At 42.6% G+C, this 19,807-nt stretch overlaps 1 protein-coding gene across 1 annotated transcript; it reads left to right on the top strand.

The window, feature by feature from the left end:
* The first annotated feature begins 1,118 nt into the window (after positions 1–1,118).
* On the top strand, positions 1,119–14,582 carry srl (sarcalumenin). Its single transcript, XM_070922461.1, has 7 exons — positions 1,119–1,203; positions 9,078–9,176; positions 9,712–9,807; positions 10,741–10,776; positions 12,006–12,122; positions 12,997–13,230; positions 13,345–14,582. Exons 1-7 carry the CDS (start codon positions 1,119–1,121, stop codon positions 14,154–14,156), a joined length of 1,479 nt encoding a protein of 492 aa, XP_070778562.1. The 3' UTR covers positions 14,157–14,582.
* The last annotated feature ends 5,225 nt before the right edge of the window (positions 14,583–19,807 follow it).

Here is a 19,807-nt window from a genome sequence, read left to right as displayed (position 1 = left end):
CACAGGAAGTACATCCTCTGTTGGGCTTTCTTGATGAGGTCCTGGCTGATGATGGAGCCCAGGAAACGGAAGGACTCCACAGTATCCACTGGAGAGTCACACAGGTTGATGGGGGCGGGTGGGGCTGCACTCTTCCTAAAGTCTACAACCATCTCCGCTGTCTTTGAAGCGTTAAGCTCCAGGTTGTTGCTGTTGCACCATGAGAGTGGTGTCAATCTTATTTTTTGAAAAGAAAGAAAATTTCCTAAAATATTCAACTATTCCTTTATACGGTGGCGCTGAAAGCTCAACACACTGCAACTTAAGAAAATACATGCAAATAGACAAAACACAAGCAAACAGAGAAAGCATCTTCACCAATTTAACAACACACATGCACAGCATTTAGAAAAAACACAATGAGCGAACACAACCAAATACAGAAGCACAGATATACAGATGATTTCTTAATTTGCAGTGCATTGAGCTCTTAGGGTTACGTTATCTTTAAAATGATCCTTTCTCAAAAAACTTAGAGGCAAGCAATTTAACCTGTTTACTCTTAACTGTTAAAGGAGCAGTTAAACATTCTTCATAAACCAACACCTCTAAAGCTCACTAATTCACCGTATGTTTAATTTGTGTAATTAGTACACAAACAGGTTCTTGCAAAGAAAGCAAAAAAGCATATTTCCCAAAATGTTGAACCTGTAATAGTAGTCCTCTCAGAGTTAGGCTGCTGATCTCTTTGCCTTTTAAGTCACAGTAAAATATCCTATTCTTAGATGGGTAATTCCTTTTAAAACATATACCTAATTCCAGTCTCTGAAACACACATTTTGTAAAATTACCCTCATTGAGAAGTTGAGTGACTCACCACGGAAACATAAAGCCAGGTCTTGGTGCATTGATGCCGAGGCCCAAGCTGCGACCTCTCTAAAAAGGAGAGTCAGCTGCTTGTACACGTAGAGCCCCTGTGGCATGCTATGACTCCTGCAACACTTTGAACACACAGATCTCAGCCCCTCCACCAGCTGGCCCTCTCTGCGCCCCCCGCCTCTTTTCTCTGCATGCCCTTTAACCTTCCTGCCTTGGTATATATAGTCTGTGTGACTATCAGAGTTCTCCTGGCAGCCATCATGAAGGGTACAGTCCTGATCTGCTGTTTCCTCTCCCTGCTGCTTTTGCAGGCCACAGCAGGTAAGACTTTTGGAAAGAATTTTGGTCAAACATCTGGTGGATTCCTCCTTTTTTATGTAGTGTGGTGCACTGAGGGCACGAGATATGTTTGTGTACAGGCGCTGCTGATGAATGAAATAGCGATGTGGTGAGAGAAGTTTAGAGGCTGGTTTAATGGATGTTTGATTGTTATGTTAGATTGATCGTACAGTGGCACTTCAGGGATTCAGAGGCTGTGACTCACCAACTTACAGGTAGGTTCTTGAGTCCGTTATGGCGGCAGTTCGGTCAGGAATGGCACTGGCTATAGGTGGCGGACAGTGACAGTCATGGGGGCACCAGCCGAGGATAGCCAGAGACAGAAATGTTACCCCAGTCTTTCTTTGCCACCAAGCAGGACTATTTAAAATCTGTCACAGTTTATAATTAAACTGTTGGCACCCTGTACAAAATGACAGATTTAAGTCACTCTTTCTTTTTAATTATCAAAATCCAAAACAAACAGAGCGCTCTAATGCCTTTTTATGTATGGACAAATGTCTCATCATACATTTGGGTAGCTTTCCGAAGGCGAGCAGTTGAGGATTATTCAAACTAGAGCTCAGCCTCTCCTGTGGACTGACAGCATGTCAGCTGTCGTAACGCATGGCACCAGCTGATGGAAAGTCTTAGTCTAACCAAGGAGAGAACAGCCACGTGGGAGCTTGAATGGACACTGAGCTTTTTGTCATAGATGTGATCTCTTTGCTTGAATTATATTTTCTGCAACTTGGTTTGGAAGAATTACTCCAGATTTAAAATGCCTACCGGAGGCAACGTTTCCTGTGATGACAATCCATAGCATCATCAACCACAGGGATCATGACAATCCCACAATGAATATGATTACATGGCACCCATGGAGTTCAATGTCATAGTGACAACACCTTCTCCCAGATTAGCCATTCTAAAAATGCGGATTGGTCTGGGTCTGGAGTGGAGCGGTTGGCGTTACCCTTGTCTGTCACCCTTGTCCGTCCTTGGGGTGGCGTTCAGCTCCACAGCCCGGGGCCCAGGCCTCCATATTCCAGGCTGCTGTCAGGTGTCTAAGATTGGAAGGCCTCCTGAAACCCAATACCGTTCACTACAGTTCCTCCCTCCCTCTGCTCAACTCCCCTTCCCTCCTGACTCCTCACCCCTCCCAGCCCCATGCTTCCCTTTAGTTACACTGCACAGCTGCTGTCACTCTGCACTGTCACAATCACAATTTATTCCCAGCAGTTGGCCTTATAGGGACATGCATTCTCCAGGCAGGAGGGGCCGGGCTTTGGCTGCAACTCATGCCTTCATAGACCCCTTCTGCAGGCCCATGCAGGTGTCTTTGGGTGGTCTCTAAATCTACTGCATGTGCATATTGATTTTTTTTGCTGCAGAGTACACAGCAGTTTGGATTCCTATACCTGCAGGTTATGGACAATTATGAGAATCATCAACTCCTTGCCGCTCAGTGTGTAATTATTTGTGTTATTGATTGGCCTGATCGATGTCAGGGACTCCATTGAAGTAGATAACTCTGCAGAGAGGAGCAGAAAGGTTAATCTCCTTCCAAAGGAATGTAAAATCGACTTGCTATCATTTCATCAAAGGTTGTCTAACGGCCCTGGGCTGTGCAGATTTTCTGGTCCAAATAGCAGAGAAATTCATGTTATAGCCTAACACTATAGTAGATTTTGTACATTTGTACATTTTGTAGAAGCTAGAAATACAGCTGAAAATAGCAGCACGGCCGACACGTTGACATGGTAATCTCGATCTTCCCCTCATTTCTGTCACAAGTCTCTGTTTCAAACAAATTCGAAGATTGAATCCACTTGATTACATCAACAGCATGCACTGAATTAATTGATTGTTTTGAAAGGTCTACATTTTGATGTAAAGCAAGGACATTGGAAATTGTAGACTGATAGAAGGAATCATTTTGATATATATGGTTAGGCATCATTATGCTCTGGTGTAGCAGTGTGAACGCACCCTCAGCTGCCAGGCCTGGAGTGCTTTTCAGATAGCTCATCTGCTGTAATATTTTCTTTACCTGCAGGTGTTAAATCCATCTTTCATGCCAAAGCATGTTTTTGTGGTGGTGTGAATGGGTCAACATAAGTTACATGACCACTTGGCGCCATGATGCTGCTCACTTACAGGGTTTTATGTAGGTCTGACACTGCTCTGTCATGTACTGTAGGAGTAAACATAGGTTACTATAGTAACTGTTGGGTTATTATGAGGTTGCAAGAAACCCTACCCTAACCAGGTGAATGGCGCTGACTGACCAAACAAGGACTGAAGCTGTGGTCAGTATTCGATATCATACGTGGGATTTGAGTGTGAAAGGCGTTTAAGAAAGATGGATAAAAATGCCATTAGCACAAATGTAATTACATCATATTGCTAAAATGCAACACTCAGAGCTTCAGAGCTGACTTTTATGATATACAAATATATCACAGCCTCTTTGGGACCTTGATTAGTTCTTTACACCAGTGTGTTTATACTTGAGTGGTAACACTATCCATCCTCGATACAGTAAAAACATCTTTGGCCTCCTCACTTTGCAGAGGCGTGACATGGAAATTTAAAGGCCCACTGTCTCCACGTGATCCACTCTGACGGCATGTGGCATGTCTGGGACATCCCTCTGCTGGTAGTAGTAGAAGGGACACACCAGTCATACTCAAACGCCTTACTACACACCCCTCTTTAAGACAAGCCCCCCAGGCCCAAGGACACCTGACGTCCTTTCCTGGCTTTCGAACAGGAGAGCAGGGATAGAGGCATCAGATCAACACCTCAGCGTAAAGTGCCTTTGCGCCTTCCTTTGAGCCTGTCACTCCACTTCATGTGTAGTTGTCAGTGACCCCTTGGAGGACTTACAGTCTAGATGTGGCTCACATAAGATGGTCTGTGACAACCTTAAAGTCAGTTTGTTTGTTTTGTTGTTTTTACAGTAAACCAAAATACACAACATTTGGATCTAGAGAGTAGTCTTCCTTTTCATGTAAAGACAATGTAGAAGTAATGAAGACTGAATTATACTTGTGATTGATCCGCAATTCTTGTGAAAATGCCTGCGATACAAGGAAAACCATAATGTGTTTTATTTGCAGAGTATCAGTACTGTATTTGAAACTCACATGAGTGGTCCTGGTACAGTAGCTCTCACTTGGTTATCCTGTGTATGACACAGTCAGCTCTAAGGGATGTGGATGTCTCTGGGTCTCCACACTGACTAACAGTCAAAACCTTAAAATAGGAGGCAGCCATTCTGCCCGCTCATCTGTCCATCCACTGACCCATTGTGGGTCTATTTTTGACTATGGGGGAGTACTAGCTCCACGAGCTGTGCCACCTGTTGCCATCCGTGGCCTCCTCTCACCACGCCCTGCACAAGCTGGGTTGACTGCTATCACACCTCTGACCCTTGCTAGAGGAAGAATCATGTGGATTTTTATGGTAACAGGTTTATTTAGCATTCATAAGGCTTCGTTTTTAGTGAAATGTATATGCAGCGTCCTTCTAAAGTAAGCTAGAAAATTGTGTTTGTTGCATTAGTGCAATTTAAAACCTTTGGTATTTTACAAACCAGTGGTTGTGTAAAAATTGTCCACTCTGTTTAATTTTCAATGAAGTCGATGCCTCTTCATGGATCTTTGCAGTGGAACCCCCTGGCCTTTACTTAAGGTTGCCTGAATCCCCCTACGCTCAGGATAAATCCTCCACTGGGGGTTCCAGCCCTGCCGCCCTCATCATGTTCAGTTTAATTCAATTTACCTCCACTGTGCTGCAAGCAGAACACGATCCCCTGGTTTTACACATATACCTAATATATACAGTGTGAACGACTGCAGACACATACTAGCACACACGTTCATGTCCACACAAGAACATAATACACATCTGGGTAGGCCCTGGTTGTGTGCTTTGACTACATTAAGTAATGCATTTTGTTTTATTTAACACTCTTTGAGGTATGTGCTTATAATTGTCTGAATTAGTTGACAGCTCTCAAGCTATTTTTAATTTGTCTCTGTTTCATTTGGACTCTTTCTAGCTGTGTATGTGCATATTGAACAGTGATTGGCTCCACAGTTTGTGATGTCACAAACCATGCTGTCACAATCACATGTAAAACGTCTCCCCTCAGCAGAGAATGTGAAAATGTGTGTATACATATATCTATCTTTATAGTGAAATTTACATGTCTGGTGAAAGTAAAGATGGGCTTTCACACTTACAGTAGTTGATTGACATTCTTTCTGATGATTGAATAGCCTCCACACAAGGATCTATAGTTGAGGCATGACTTACCCAGCTGCTGAGGCCGTGGTAGGCTTATATCACCCACATTCCTACTGGATGTGCTGATGCCGCCAGAATGTTTCTCCAAACTGAGGGAGGGTTGTGTGGCAACGGGCTCACTGAGGACACATGGTCCTGGGTGCAGATGTCCAGGATTCAACTCCCCTGGCGCCTGCAGGGTTAATTTTGAGCGCTGATGCAAGGCCTGCCCTCCGCCGGCAACACTACCCCTCTGATCTTTGCGGACCTCTATCCCAGGGCCTCCATCAGGGATTGACTGGATTGGAAGGTGTTAACACGTTCACACCAGTTAAGGCCCACTCAAGAGGCTAGCGTTAAAAGACACGACTCTTCTGAATGATGAGTCAAGTTACAGAAGCTTGAGTAAGCTTTGTGTGCTACAGGAGCAGGCCTGGTACTTTGAAGAGATGGTCCTCAAAAGCCACTTTAGCTACAAGTTGAATCATCCTCAGGGTCCTCTTAAAGCTGACTTCTCTCACGCTGACAAAAAACTCCTTGTCTTCCTCGTTGTGTGATTCATCCCATCTTGTGCCAAGTCTTTACCCAGTGTTTGTTCAGACGACTTTAATCATTGCCTTTGCAATGCAGCCAACTTGTGCCATGACGAGTGTCAGGCGTTGCAAAATGGCTGCCATGTATCACAGCTGCACGATGATGTATGTTTCTAAAGCTCTTGTAAACGAAAACAATTTTGCATAGGCATGTAGTGATCATCTGTCCCATACTGGCTGATTTTAAATGCCTTTAATTAAACATTATTGTCAAATTTTATGTTTGTTCGTTAACTTAATTCGATGAACACATTTTCTCTTGCATTGTTTTGGCAATAGCTGCTATACATCCTCTTTTCTTATCACCACATCTGTACCTGCTTGAGATTACTTGTTAGGAGTAAATACAAATCACAAAGCCGTTTACACATTTAAATACTCATATATAGATTAGTTACTGAATATTTTTAGAGATTGCAGTATCACTACCTTCCTTTCATTCTGGCTGCAAACCTTTTGGCTTCTCTTGTTCTTGCACCGTGCTGGGAGCAACATTACACAGGCTTATTTTTAGCAGGTTGACTCTGGGAGAATCAGCGGTGCTGTGTTGTTCCTTAACCAGCAGTGTTTGTCACTGCTGCCACACTGCAAAGGAGCAACTGTTGGGGTCTCAATTAAAGCGGGAGCCACACAAAATGTCATTGTGGGGGGTCTTTTATGCTCTCTGCATTATAGTTTACCACGGCACATACTGAAATGCTGTGGTGTGCTACGCTATCAAATCATTTGGTTGATTGAAAGTGCTCCCTGCATTTTTCATGAATGGAGAACACTCTCTGCCTCAGTTGGCAGACACTGTGTATTGACTGCAGTTCATTTTATTGAATGTGAATCTATTTACACTTTAAAGACCCCTGGTTCATAAATATAAACAAGTTTGCCTCAGGCTTGTAAACAAACAGGTCGTGATTTTACTTTTGGCCTAAGCAACGTGCCATTCTGACTCCTGGCCAGAAACACTAAGTCACTGACCACATGGCCGGTGGCTGTTCTCCAGGTTAGGGTGCAGGATGTCATGACAGTGCTGCCCTCCCGAAGGGTGGAGTTTTCTCACACTGATTTACAATATATATTTGTGTAGACAAACAGCCTTAAAGCTAGTTGTAGGATCCATTTAGCATGGCTGAAGACTGTGAACTATGCTGAATGTCAGAGATGAAGTCACCCTATTGTTTTATAGCCCTTTTTCAAAGTAAGATACATAAACACAGATTAATAGGTGGCATACGATGAGCAAATATTTGGCAAAATGGTCACTCTGATTACACCATTTGTAATACTGTAAACATAAAAATCTCTCAAATATCAGTATTAATAAGGATCAGTCAAAGTGGAGAAAACCATGTCATCTTACATCATTGCTTTGTTATGATAAAAATTTCTCTAAGTACAGCATCAAATTGCTCCTGATGGTCGGCCAGCACCCTGCGTGGAAGCTTGCTGCTGCAAAAACCTTGTAAAGTGCTTTGGATAAAAGCGTAGCCATTTACCAGAACCAGAATCTGCTGCTATTTACCATGGGCTTTATAACTCCTCTTTACATCTTAACAAGTATTGCACAAATGCCCAGGCACCAGCTACGATCTGAGGGCCGTCCTCTGGGCAACAGCACCACACTTTCTGATCGTCCGTGCAGGTCTCTTCATCTGACCGTGATATATTATTAGTTTCATGAGACTGCAATGTTGAACAGGAAGAGGCCAAGAAGGCGAAGAGAAGCATGAAGCTGAGTATGTTATATCAAACTCTCTATCTTCTTTCAAGATCAAGCCAAGGATTGATTTTGAACTATGTTAATATGAATTTAACTGGGCTGTGCTGACAAGAAGTATGCAGGTGATGTGTTTATATAACAAAATCAATAGTCAGATTATGCCATGTGTTTTACAGTCTGATTTACAATTGAATTAATCATCCATACAGCAGCTACTATCAGCTTTAATATGCCATTAACATAATGTAAATACCTTTAAAATTCCCTAACAACTCTATTAGGGGAGTGTCTGGTTGCTTGGATACTAAGACCCATAACCCACCAGGGCATGGAAGTGTGAACCAGGAAGACTTCCCAACTGCTCCTATATATAGCTCATAGCCGTAGCAGGTTGGTTAGCTATGTGGGAGGCGTAACAGGGAGGCTTGTTCTGAGGCCTGGGCACACAAGGACAGCGCGATAACTCTGTGATAGGCGGGTAAATATAGAAGAGAAAAGACAGCGATTGCACATCATTGTCTCATCATGTACATTACTGATGGGAACACTCAGTCCAGGTCTGAGTTCTCCTCCCAGTCCGCTATGAAACTGGGGAAGTCCCTTTCTCTCTCTCTCTCTTATCTTCGCTGTTGTTATAAAGCCCATGGTGATGCCAAACAAATGTCTTTGTCTGTTTATTTTCAGCGTTTGCTTTCTAAATTAAGAACTGATTGTACTAACAGCTGTGATCTAAGCAATGCGATATGTTCAAAAGTGGACATGACACACTGGTGAGCGGATATGTTTTCTCGGATTTTCTCTCTCTCTCTCTCACACACACACACACACACACACACACACCATTGGGGGGGTGAGTCGTCGAAATACCACACAAATATACGTTGTAGAGTGCAAAAATGTAAACCACTTTGGAAAAAAGCACCAAATGTAATGTATGTACATTGAAGGAAAGTCACCCATTTTACGCAAGAAAAATGATACTTAAAGACACAATATGTATGTATATTAAAAATGATGGATTTGTAGTGCACACACAGGGTGAAGTTAGGTCTTGTTGTTCCCAGTGTTGTCATGTTCAAAGCACAGAAATAAAGGTCTCTCAGAACGGTGAAAATAATTGAGGGGAATTTGATTTCCCTGTGTTGAAAAGTATCACACAGCAGGGAATGCTTCACTGCTGTCACTGGATTTGTTTGCACCAAATCTGGCCACCTGGGTCCACTTCCATTACTCCTTTATCAGACCATTAAAGACATACACTGAACCAAGTTAAATGTTGCTGATGTTGTTTTTTACAGAGGAAGAAGAACAAGATTTCACCTCCGTCCTCAGAGACAGATCTCATATCGATGAGACGCTGCGACTTGCAACTGAGGAAAAAGCAGGAGACTATGCAGGTGAGGATCAAAGATGATTCAGTGGATGTGTTTTCTACACATCTGACAGAGTGAAGTTAGTTTAATGAAGCATGTTAAGCAGTTGAATGTTAAAAGTTTGGATTATTGGATTATTTATGCAACACATAACGAAGGAAGGTGGTTGGTTATTAGGGTGTGTACTAAACAGAAACATGTACTAGGCCAGTGATTCTGAACCTGGGGATGAAAGGGTCACAAAGGGGTCACAAAACAAAATAAGGGCTCATGAGATGGTTAAGAAAATAGGAACGATAACAAAATAGTTTGCAACATAAAGTTTTTCTTCTGACTTATCTTAAATTGGTCCTTTTCCCTGTGGAGTGCTGGATAGTTTTACCTTTTCAGGCCTGTCACGTTCAATCATTTAACTGTAACAATCTGAAAATCACTGCTTGCAACCCATTAAGATGTGAAAAATGAGACAAGGGGTCAAGACTTGTACTTCTGCCTCTTTTTAAAAATCTTTTTTTAAACATCTTCATCATCCATTCCTCTCTTTCTTCTTGACTCCCAGCGGCTCTGGAGAGGTTGCGGAAAATCTACCACACGTCCATCAAGCCGATGGAGCAGGCCTACAAGTACAATGAGCTGAGGCAGCACGAGATCTCAGGTATCACAGAGGCTTTGGCTACGTCTGCACTTTGTTCTGATGTGTGGGTTTTTCTGTTTGGGTTGCTTTGGTGACTGATTTGTTGACTTGTTTGTACACACACACCATCCTCACACCATCAACATGACAGAAAGATCTTATTTATTTTTTCAATTCTTGGAGGTTTTATCGTATGTTATTATTTTACTTTGGGCTCTCAGACTCACTGTTATATTAAGGAATGGGCTGTGTAATATATAGTTATATATAGTTGTATAAATACCTTGGAATTTGCAGGCACTTAGACACAGAAATAGTGACAATATATATATATTTATATTTAGCCCACACTGGAATCAGTTGTTTCTCTAAAATATTGTTGGTCCAGGAAAAAGGTCATTTTGTCTAAATATATTCATGCTATACTTCACAAATATTTCTTCCCCTTTTCTTCTCTTCATTTTTTCACCAATAGTTTTTAAAATGTCCCTGTATGTTTTTGAAATGACTTTGCACTGTGCACTGTTTCTTCACAGTAAGCTCGACACTCTGCACACTGAACAAACTCTACTGTCCCACAGTGAAATAAATCTCGCCCTCTTGTGGCTTTTCAGGCTTTGGCATGCATGCAAACTAGTCAAATACCACTTGTATCATGCCAACAGAACAACAGAACAAACAATGACTTTTTGTAGAAGAGTAAAGAACGATACTGACAAGAAGATTCACTGTATGGCCATTTGTAGATGGACATGTTTGACACGTTAGGTCAAATATGGGACTACATCTCCCACCCATTCCGGCACATTGTTACTCTACCCCTCCCTGTTACTTCTAGAAACCTCACACCCTCACTCCTCACTCTCCTCCACCTCCTGTTCCCTTCACTTCTCTGTACTCCACCCTCTCCTGTCCATCCCCATCCCCATCCCCTCCACCCCCCTCATCTAACAGCCTACCCCGGACGAACCCTGGGGGACTCAGCCACAGGTGGGTGTGGGCGGGGCTTACCTGTGCATGGCACTGCCTGAAGTGCTCCACCCCTTCCTTTCCCCCTTCATTTGTCCTCACTTAGATGTATAAACACTGCACCGCTCTTTGTGGGTCAAACATTTCAAGCATGTTTCACTTTGGGTGACACCTGATCACTGATTGGGGCGTCATCAAAGTGATCCTTAGGTGAAAGATTCAACCCATGGAGGGCAGGGCAGCAGCAGTTTTATACCCTATGTCAAACAAAATGGATTGACTCTTTACTTATTTAAAATTTCAACCAAAACTCCAATTCTATATCAAAGAATTAAATGGGAAGAAATGTAAACAAAGAAGTTAAACCTAATAGACTTTGTTAGTGTTTAGTCGTCACGTGTGTACAGTATTTACAGAGAGACCAAGCATTCAGTTGTGTAGTTTGGGTGTAAAATGTAAAATATGGAGGGGGTTGCATGTGCAGTTCTGGCTTTAGCAAAAGGACACACAGGTTTGAGGAGGGGACACTGGTGGGAAAGGGTGGTCAGTGTCGGAATCATTTTAAAAACCACTAGCATCTGGGGTTGTTGAATATTTTGCTTTCCTTTTTTGATATTTTTATCCTCATCTTCTGTTGAATTTGTTCAGGTTTGGACTAGTAGGCTCTAACAGAACTTTCCTGCGCCCTACCACCCCGACACCATGTCCACTCGCAACACACACGGCAGCTTGTTATGAGACACACAGCTTGCTCTCTCGCCCTGTTCAGTCTTATGTCAGAGTAATGGCACTGCTTTGTTGTGTGTCACTGAGATATGGCTGCAGCATTTCGTTTTTTTTCAGTTGTCTTATATTTTCTAACAGCTTCAACACATGTTTTCTTTGGCTATCTTTCATTTCTCAGTCTTACAAAATATTCCTCTGTGCTCTGGATTGAGAGTGACAGTGTTATTCTGATGCTGTTCTTGGTGTCTCTCAGACTTGAAGTATAGTTCATCCCAAAAACAACCCCAGGAAACATTCTGGATGTATTGTTGTTAAACTATCCTTTTATGAAGACTGCACACTGTCGCAAACACTGGCTTCTTTTGGCAACATGTCAACATTGAATAGCTCAGGTTTTCACACCACTTCTTATCAGCAACAAATCATTTTTCATGTAAAATTTGGGATGAACTTGAGAGGTTATTTGTCATCATTTAGCCATCCAGCTGAGATTTTAATCACTGTTGTTTCTCCTTGCCCAACAGATGGAGAGATAACCTCCAAGCCCATGGTGCTGTTCCTGGGACCCTGGAGTGTAGGAAAGTCCTCCATGATCAATTACCTCCTGGGCATGCACGACAGCCCCTATCAGCTCTACACAGGTACGTTAAATTTGCAATAAACAATGTTTAATCATTTGTACTATAATCCAATAAGGATGAAGTAAGGAGGATGACCCTAAAATGCAATCGTAAATCTACAGGTCTATTAGAGAGGCAGCTGCCTTATCTAAATGTTACAGTGTTGAATGAACAAGAATGTCATTGTGGGCAGATAGCACAACAGAGGATCTGTTGAATTCAGGACATCTTAAGAACACTCAACAGTGATTCCTGGCAACTTAGTGCCACTTCTCAATTTATTCAAATCAGCTAAGTTCGATATTTTTTATAAGAACAATGTATTAAACGACAATTTGAAAACAATGATAATTACAATTGTTAATTACTTTAACAATAATGTGAAAGGGGTCGCTCATAGTGATTAACCTGCAGAGAATTCTCACGAGTCTGAAGCTCCCCACAGCTTTACAATGCTCATTGTTTATCTGTCTGAAAAATCTCTAAAAACCACTAAACCAAGATAGTACACTACATGCTCTGCACCAAAAGGCAGACAGACACAGTTAGCAACTAGCTGGTGAACATAGTGGAGCATTTAGCAGCTAAAGAGACAGATATTTCCCTCAAGAGTTGGTATAGACTAAAAACTGAACTAAAAGAGAGTGAATATTGGACTTACATTCATCAGGTGGCCAGAGACATGACTCCAAATGAATGATGTTGCTCCATTACTGCTGGATGTGTAAATAATAAAGTGTTTGCTAACAAGTTTGCCATGTCAACATAAAAGGTGACGATGTCAATGTTTTGTTCACAACTGCCCCCAAGTGGCCAAAAAAAGTATTCTCTTCCTCTCTTCTTGATACTATTCCTGCTAATCTCTCCCTCTTGTTTTCCATCCATTTGCCTTCAGGAGCTGAGCCTACTACCTCTGAGTTCACTGTAATTATGCACGGGGAGAAGATCCGCTCTGTTGAGGGTATTGTAATGGCAGCAGACAGCTCTCGGTCCTTCTCTCCCCTGGAGAAGTTTGGCCAAAACTTCTTGGAAAAGCTGATAGGTATTGAGATGCCCCACAAGCTGCTGGAACGAGTGACTTTCGTGGACACACCAGGAATCATTGAGAACCGCAAGCAGCAGGAGAGAGGTAAAACAGAGAGATTTACTTTCAGTTTGCAGATTTTCACATACCGTAATTCAACTACAAAGCATCTGGCTGCAACTGTATTTGGTGAGTAACTTATTCTCTTCTTCCACCCAGGCTATCCTTTCAATGATGTTTGCCAGTGGTTCATTGACCGTGCTGACCTGATCTTCGTGGTGTTTGACCCCACCAAGCTGGACGTTGGCCTGGAGCTGGAGATGCTCTTCCGGCAGTTGAAGGGTCGTGAATCTCAGATCCGCATCATCCTAAACAAGGCTGACAACCTGGTCACCCAAGACTTAATGAGAGTCTACGGAGCGCTCTTTTGGAGCTTAGCTCCCCTGATCAATGTGACTGAACCACCACGTGTCTACGTCAGCTCCTTCTGGCCATATGACTACGCACCTGACACCAGCCGTGAGCTCTTCAAGCGAGAGGAGATCTCCCTCCTGGAAGATCTGAACCAGGTGATTGAAAACCGCATGGAAAACAAAATTGCCTTCATCCGCCAACATGGCATTCGCGTGCGCATCCACGGCCTGCTGGTAGACCGCTACGTCCAGACCTTTAAAGAGAAGATGAGCTTCTTCAGTGACCCTGAACTAGTCTTCAAGGAGATTGTGGACGACCCAGACAAGTTCTACATTTTCAAATCCATCCTAGCCAAGACCAACGTCAGCAAGTTTGACCTGCCCAACCGTGATGCCTACCGTGACTTCTTTGGCATCAACCCGGTCACCAACTTCAAGCCCCTGTCGGCTCAGTGCTCCTACATGGGAGGCTGTCTCCTGGATAAGATCGAGAGGGCAATCACCAATGAGCTTCCTGCCCTTCTGAGCAGCATTAACTCTGGCAAGCAGCCTGGCCTGTCCTCCTGCGAGGCTACTGGCTGTGGTGAGAAGCCAAAGAATCGCTACCGGAAGAACTGAGGAAAACAAAATAACTTGAGTGGAGGAAGTAAGAAGAGAAGGGGTCTGGTGGAAATCAACCCTGCTTTTGTCAGAACGCCTGTATTGTTGAGGAGACAGAGGAGAAGAGATTAGTGTTTGTTTTTTTTCCTCAGGAGAATATGGGGAGGTGCATTTAGGGACTGTGGGAATGAGGCAGATAGAGGGAGGGAAGGGTCATTGTTTGATAAGGCAGCTTAAGGACACAAGTGCTGAAGAAAATGAGAACATGCCACTGATCACTGAGTTTTGTTCAAATACACGCCCTCCTCTCTCCCTTACACGATCACAGTGGACTGTCTGGGATTTTGGGGTTGGGGAAGCGATGATGAAAAAAAAGTAAGATCAAATAAAAATTGAAAATCCTGAGACTGGAAACAGTCAAGTACCAGCTCCCTTGTATGTGAATAAAATGGGAAAAGTGGAAACAGGAGTTGCAAATTTGTGTTGTAAAATCTTGAGAATTGCATTGCAGGAAGTCAATTCCATGAGCTTCAGAAGCTGTTTTTGAAGTAGCCTTTTTGTGGGTGCTATACAAAGCCTTTGTGTTTGGGTAACCATCCAAACCCTTTGCTTTAACATTAACATTGCATGTTAAGACTTCACATCTTATGTAACAGATGCATGCATTTCCTTCTAACATAAAGTTTAAGTAATATTTCCTCATGTAACTGAAACCTGAACCAACCCTGCCATGCAACAAATACGGCCTTTTTTCTTAGTTTTATACGCTCATCAGTCCTGGTTGTTGACAACCTGTGAAATGAGCACTGTGACGGAAGCAGAGGTCAGGGTTCAAGGGTCAGAGTCTTCAGAGCGGGGTGGGTATGTTCATTCTGCTTCACTTCTTAACTGATCTTACTGTTTCTGTTTCTACGTCTATACATTTGTCTTTGGCAGAAATTCAATACAGTGTTATGATTTTTTTTCCTTGAACGATAAGCTTCCCAGCTTTTTTAAGCTGAATGACCATAAAAAAATTACACATGAAGGATGTGTTTGGATTATAGCTGTCTTTAGCCATTTCTTCTGCAGGTTAGAAAGCTATTTATTGATTTTTCTGTGTAAACTTTCCAAACGGGCATTGACGTAGGCTGTGTATGTGTACGGAACAATCTTGCTATACAATTTTGCAAACCACCACTGCAAGATTGTGATAGTGGATGTCTTAGCTTGTGGGTTGGAGGTAAAGGTGAAGTGGAGGACTCATGAGTTGACCCCTGACCTCTGTGGAAAGAAGGAAGCCCCAAATACAAACCTTTACACCCACAACAGTTTTGCAGTGGTACATGTCTGCAAGTTCTTATGTACGCCTACCTCAATGAACTTCCCAGGAGTATGGCATGGTAAAACTATTAAAAGTGGGAAATACACTTATTTGACACTGGACAAATTCTTGGCCAAGAAATAGTCTGGCACATAACCCCTCCTAAAACAGCAATGTGTCACTTTTACACTGCATTTTTGGATGGCAAACAAGATATAACGTGCTAATTAAGGAGCTTTGGAGGTGCAGGTAGGTGAACTTTATTGCCTTTGGACACTCTTAGCTAAGCTAAGCTAACCGGCTGCTGGCTCCAGCTACATATTTACAGTACCGTGCAGACATGAAAGCATCAATCTACCAAAATGTCAAACTATTGCTATCATAGTGCTAAATCATCAAAGATCATTTAAGTAGTAATAACTACAGCTCCAAAAAGCATCAAGTTAACTCATGGACAAGTGCACTTCCAGTTCCCTCTCTGTCCTTTGTCACTAACCCCATAGTGAAGAGTGTTTCCCTCCAACTAAAATCTGATGCATAATGAAAAAGAAAAGAAAACTAACAAAATGAATCTCACGTTTGCTTAATTTTCTGTTGTTGTTTTGAGTGTGACTGCTCCACTGGATGTGTTTAGTATGTTTACACTGCAGATCCAGAACATGCCCACTAGAGAGTGCTGTGTAAAAGTGTAAAACGTTATACAGACCATTAACCAACACTCATCAAGGCAACAGTTTATAGTGGGGTTTTAGCTCGGGCTAATTACATTGTGTGGTTGTGCTTTTGGTATATTTCGGTATCAGTTATCTTAATTTACCTGTGAATTAGATCTGGAATGGATGTGTGTCCCATTAAAGTAGTTGTTGATTCACTTTTTTTGTTTTGGTATAAAATTTAAATTAATCTTGGCCTAATTATGGAAGCTCATCAAGAATAAAGATTTCTGATTGACTAGGTAGTGAAACTTTGTGGTTATTCTGCCAAAATGATCAATCCTTAATCAGAAAGACTCAACAAAAAAATAAATAAAACAAAACAAAACAGAGAGATTCAAACTTGTACAAAGCTGATTTTCCTTCCTTTTCTCTGTCTCTCTCCCTCTTGCTTCAGCTCTCAATCACAGCTCTGTTACACCTAGTGGTCAAGTGTCTGAACACTCTGATGGTCCAGTGTCTCACTTTTGGGTTTGAAAGGATGGTTTTATCTTGTAGCTGCAATGCACCAACAGTTTGTCGTGACTAGAAGTGGGGAGGGGTGTGTGTGTGCGTGTGTGTGTGATGGATGTAGTGTGTATATTTTTGGGGTGTGAGTGTATGCGTTGGAAATCTGTTCTAATTTTGAGCTAATGGTCATTAAAAGACAATTAAACACTGGGATTTTGTGTAAAAAAAGTTTTTAAATATCCTTGCTTCATGAACTTCATGAATCAAACCGTCTTATAAATTCATTTTTGAGTTTTTAGGCACACACAAAACAGACAAATACAGATATCATAATATAATAAGCATGTAGCATACACGTGTACAGCACACAGCTACATACACATGGCCCATGCACACATTAAATACCGCATTGTGTCTTGTTCAGTGTAAATGTAAATGTCTTTTTAGACTCTTGTACCTGAAGAGTAAATTTCATGCTTTGAAACTTGCCAGTTCTCTTTGCTATATATGCAAATAAGTCCTATTACAAGACTGACTGACCCCAAAACTCATCTAAATGTGGAGTAAATCATTTCTTTCATGAAGGACCTGCTTTTGTTGTTCCCCTACATGCATGTGGATTGCAAGAGGGTGTGCACAACCCCTCCTGGGGATCCTCTCCATATGCTGAAACCACTGTACTGACTACAGAGGGCTGCTGTTTAATATTTCTCTCAGGTTATTGAATAGAGAATAAAGCAGTAAAGGTTCTACTAGACTGTGCTGCACATACTGTAGAGTTATATTGTCTCACCCCTGAAAAGTCACTGTTTGTTATAATCTTGAGGGGGCTGACATATTGCAGTGTGTAATACTAAATTTAGTCTGCCTTTATGTGCTGACCCGTTAATTGAATATTTTGATCCCTCATAATAATCTTAATATAATCCGATGTTCCTATTACAGTTAGTGAGCGTTTAGAGCTGTTTAGTGACCATGTAGGGTAGACTACTTTGTCTCCTGTGGCTTCACTAAAATATAATTATATCCCCTTTTCCTCCGACTAAAACACTTATTTTTCTCCTGCAGTCATCCCAAGCAGATGTTTACATCCATGTTAGATAACGCAGAGTTTATTCTAAATGTAAAAGCTACAGTGGTGGTAAAGACAATAAGGTGGATTGCTTCATCGCTGAATTGAAGGAGGGGGTTGTGCTCATTGCGGTCAAGAAAAGCGACGTCCCCACCCTTCCCCAAACACGTGCTCGTTACCTTTCAGTCTTTACCGAGTGCGTGCACGTACCTCGACTGTACCCCTCCCCTCCCATTCCTGGGCAGCCCTGCTTTTCCTTTGCCCTGCTCGCCAAACACTGACAGCCGCTTCAAGCCAAAGATAACAACCAAAACGGAAGCACATGCATATTTTTCAAAATAAAGGTCCTAAACAGGTAATTTTTTTTATTATTATTGTTTTTACTTGTTGGACTTTTACAGTGATGTTTAGCGCCACTTAGCACCTCTACTCTTGTGCAGCTGGATAGAAAAAAAATATTTAAAGAATCCGGAAATTACTTCAAAACAGAGGTAAGTGTTGCCAAACGACTTGCAGGGTTTTCCATAGTTTCAAGCAAAATAGATGCTGAGCTCAAATTTGAAATCATCTAAACAAAGCCCCAAGTTAAAGAATGATCATTTCATGAGAGGCTTAGGGCAAGCAAGGGTTAGCTGGGGCTGCAGTCTTCCTAAATTTGTCATGCTTGGCAATGTAGACTGTAGATTTGAATTCTTGCTGTAATTTAGAAGACAAATTGGCACATAGATGATCATGCCTTCAATAAACGCGGTATCTAAGTAGATACTGTGTTGTTTTATTAGATCATTAACTGCACATTGGGGTTTTATTTTGAAAGGAAAAGGCGGAAATCATCTTTGTTTTGTTCTGGAGTACTTCACACTCCCACATACACACACATACACACAAACACACGCACACCTCTCGCGGCTGGACGGCTGTCAGCGCACAGAAGATGGTGGCGGCTCCGGACTCTGCGTTGCCCACCGCTGCCCGGATAACGCAAACATTTCACGCATGTGTCGACGCCGCTGCAGCGCGCAGATAATGGTCAGATAGCGGACACGAGACAATCTCATCACACTGTGTGATGCAGGGGATGGAAAGGCTGGACAATGCAGCAGCCCCAATCCATCACATGTGTCTTGGATTAAAGGGGAATTATTTGGAGGTATGAATATATTCTCTTGTGGGTCCCATGCGATTCAATTAAAGTGGGTGGATCAAGGCAGCGCTCTGCTTTGACATGTGGGACTGTTGGTGTGCGGGGGGCGTGGAGCGGAGGTGGAGACCTTTTAATTAGCCCGACTCTCTCCGGGCTTTTGTCGTCTGCCATTTAGAGGGAGGTCGAGTCGCCTTGGGCAAACTTTACTTCAGAGACAAGGAAGGACTGGACGATTGCCTACTTCATGTGGTCTGCATTTTCTTTTTCCCAGCTCCCCGGGTGACACAGAATATACAGCCAGGAACCGGCATGGTCAGGATATCTCGACAATCTGGATATTTTCTTGGGGCACACTGTGACGATGAATTGGCAACTTTTGGTTTGACTGTGGATACTAAAGCAATACCGATCAACACTGACCCATGACTGGTTGGTGTACAGCCTTGGGGGAACGTGTTTACACACGAGTCATTGACAGCTGAGCTTGTGCAATTAAACCAAACAGGGTTATCGGGTATTCTCTGCGCACCGCGTCTCATGCATTTGCCTCCTGCAGACCTCCGTGCACACCATCCCCTCTGGGTTTGGAGACGCAGCGGTGGTGGAGACACCGGAGTAGCGAGGAGTCAGGAAAGGACAGGGCTCTGTCCACGGAAATAGTCACGATCAGGCCCTGCAGCAAGGGGCATGTGGGTATAAATAAAATCTCTGATGGCAATTTGTGCGCACATGTTCCCGTCATCCGGAGTTGATCTGCGCCTTAAAATTCAGAGCTGGCCCTTTCGACCAAGACGGCAAAAGAAGCAGATGTCGAGTCAAAGCGAATACTGCGGAGGATGTGTTTTGGATAAAGTTTTGCACAGACGTGTAAACAAAACGTGGTGAAGTTCACGAGGAGTTACTGTATAGCAGTGGAACTGAGTGGAGCAGAAAACTCAATGGATAAACGGGGATAGACATGCACCAGTGAGGAAAGTATATTGACTG

Source organism: Enoplosus armatus, chromosome 17 (genome assembly GCF_043641665.1).
Source record: "Enoplosus armatus isolate fEnoArm2 chromosome 17, fEnoArm2.hap1, whole genome shotgun sequence".
Classification (NCBI taxonomy): Eukaryota; Metazoa; Chordata; class Actinopteri; order Centrarchiformes; family Enoplosidae; genus Enoplosus; species Enoplosus armatus.
Note: the sequence above shows the minus strand (reverse complement) of the source record. Positions and strands in the feature narration are given on the sequence as shown.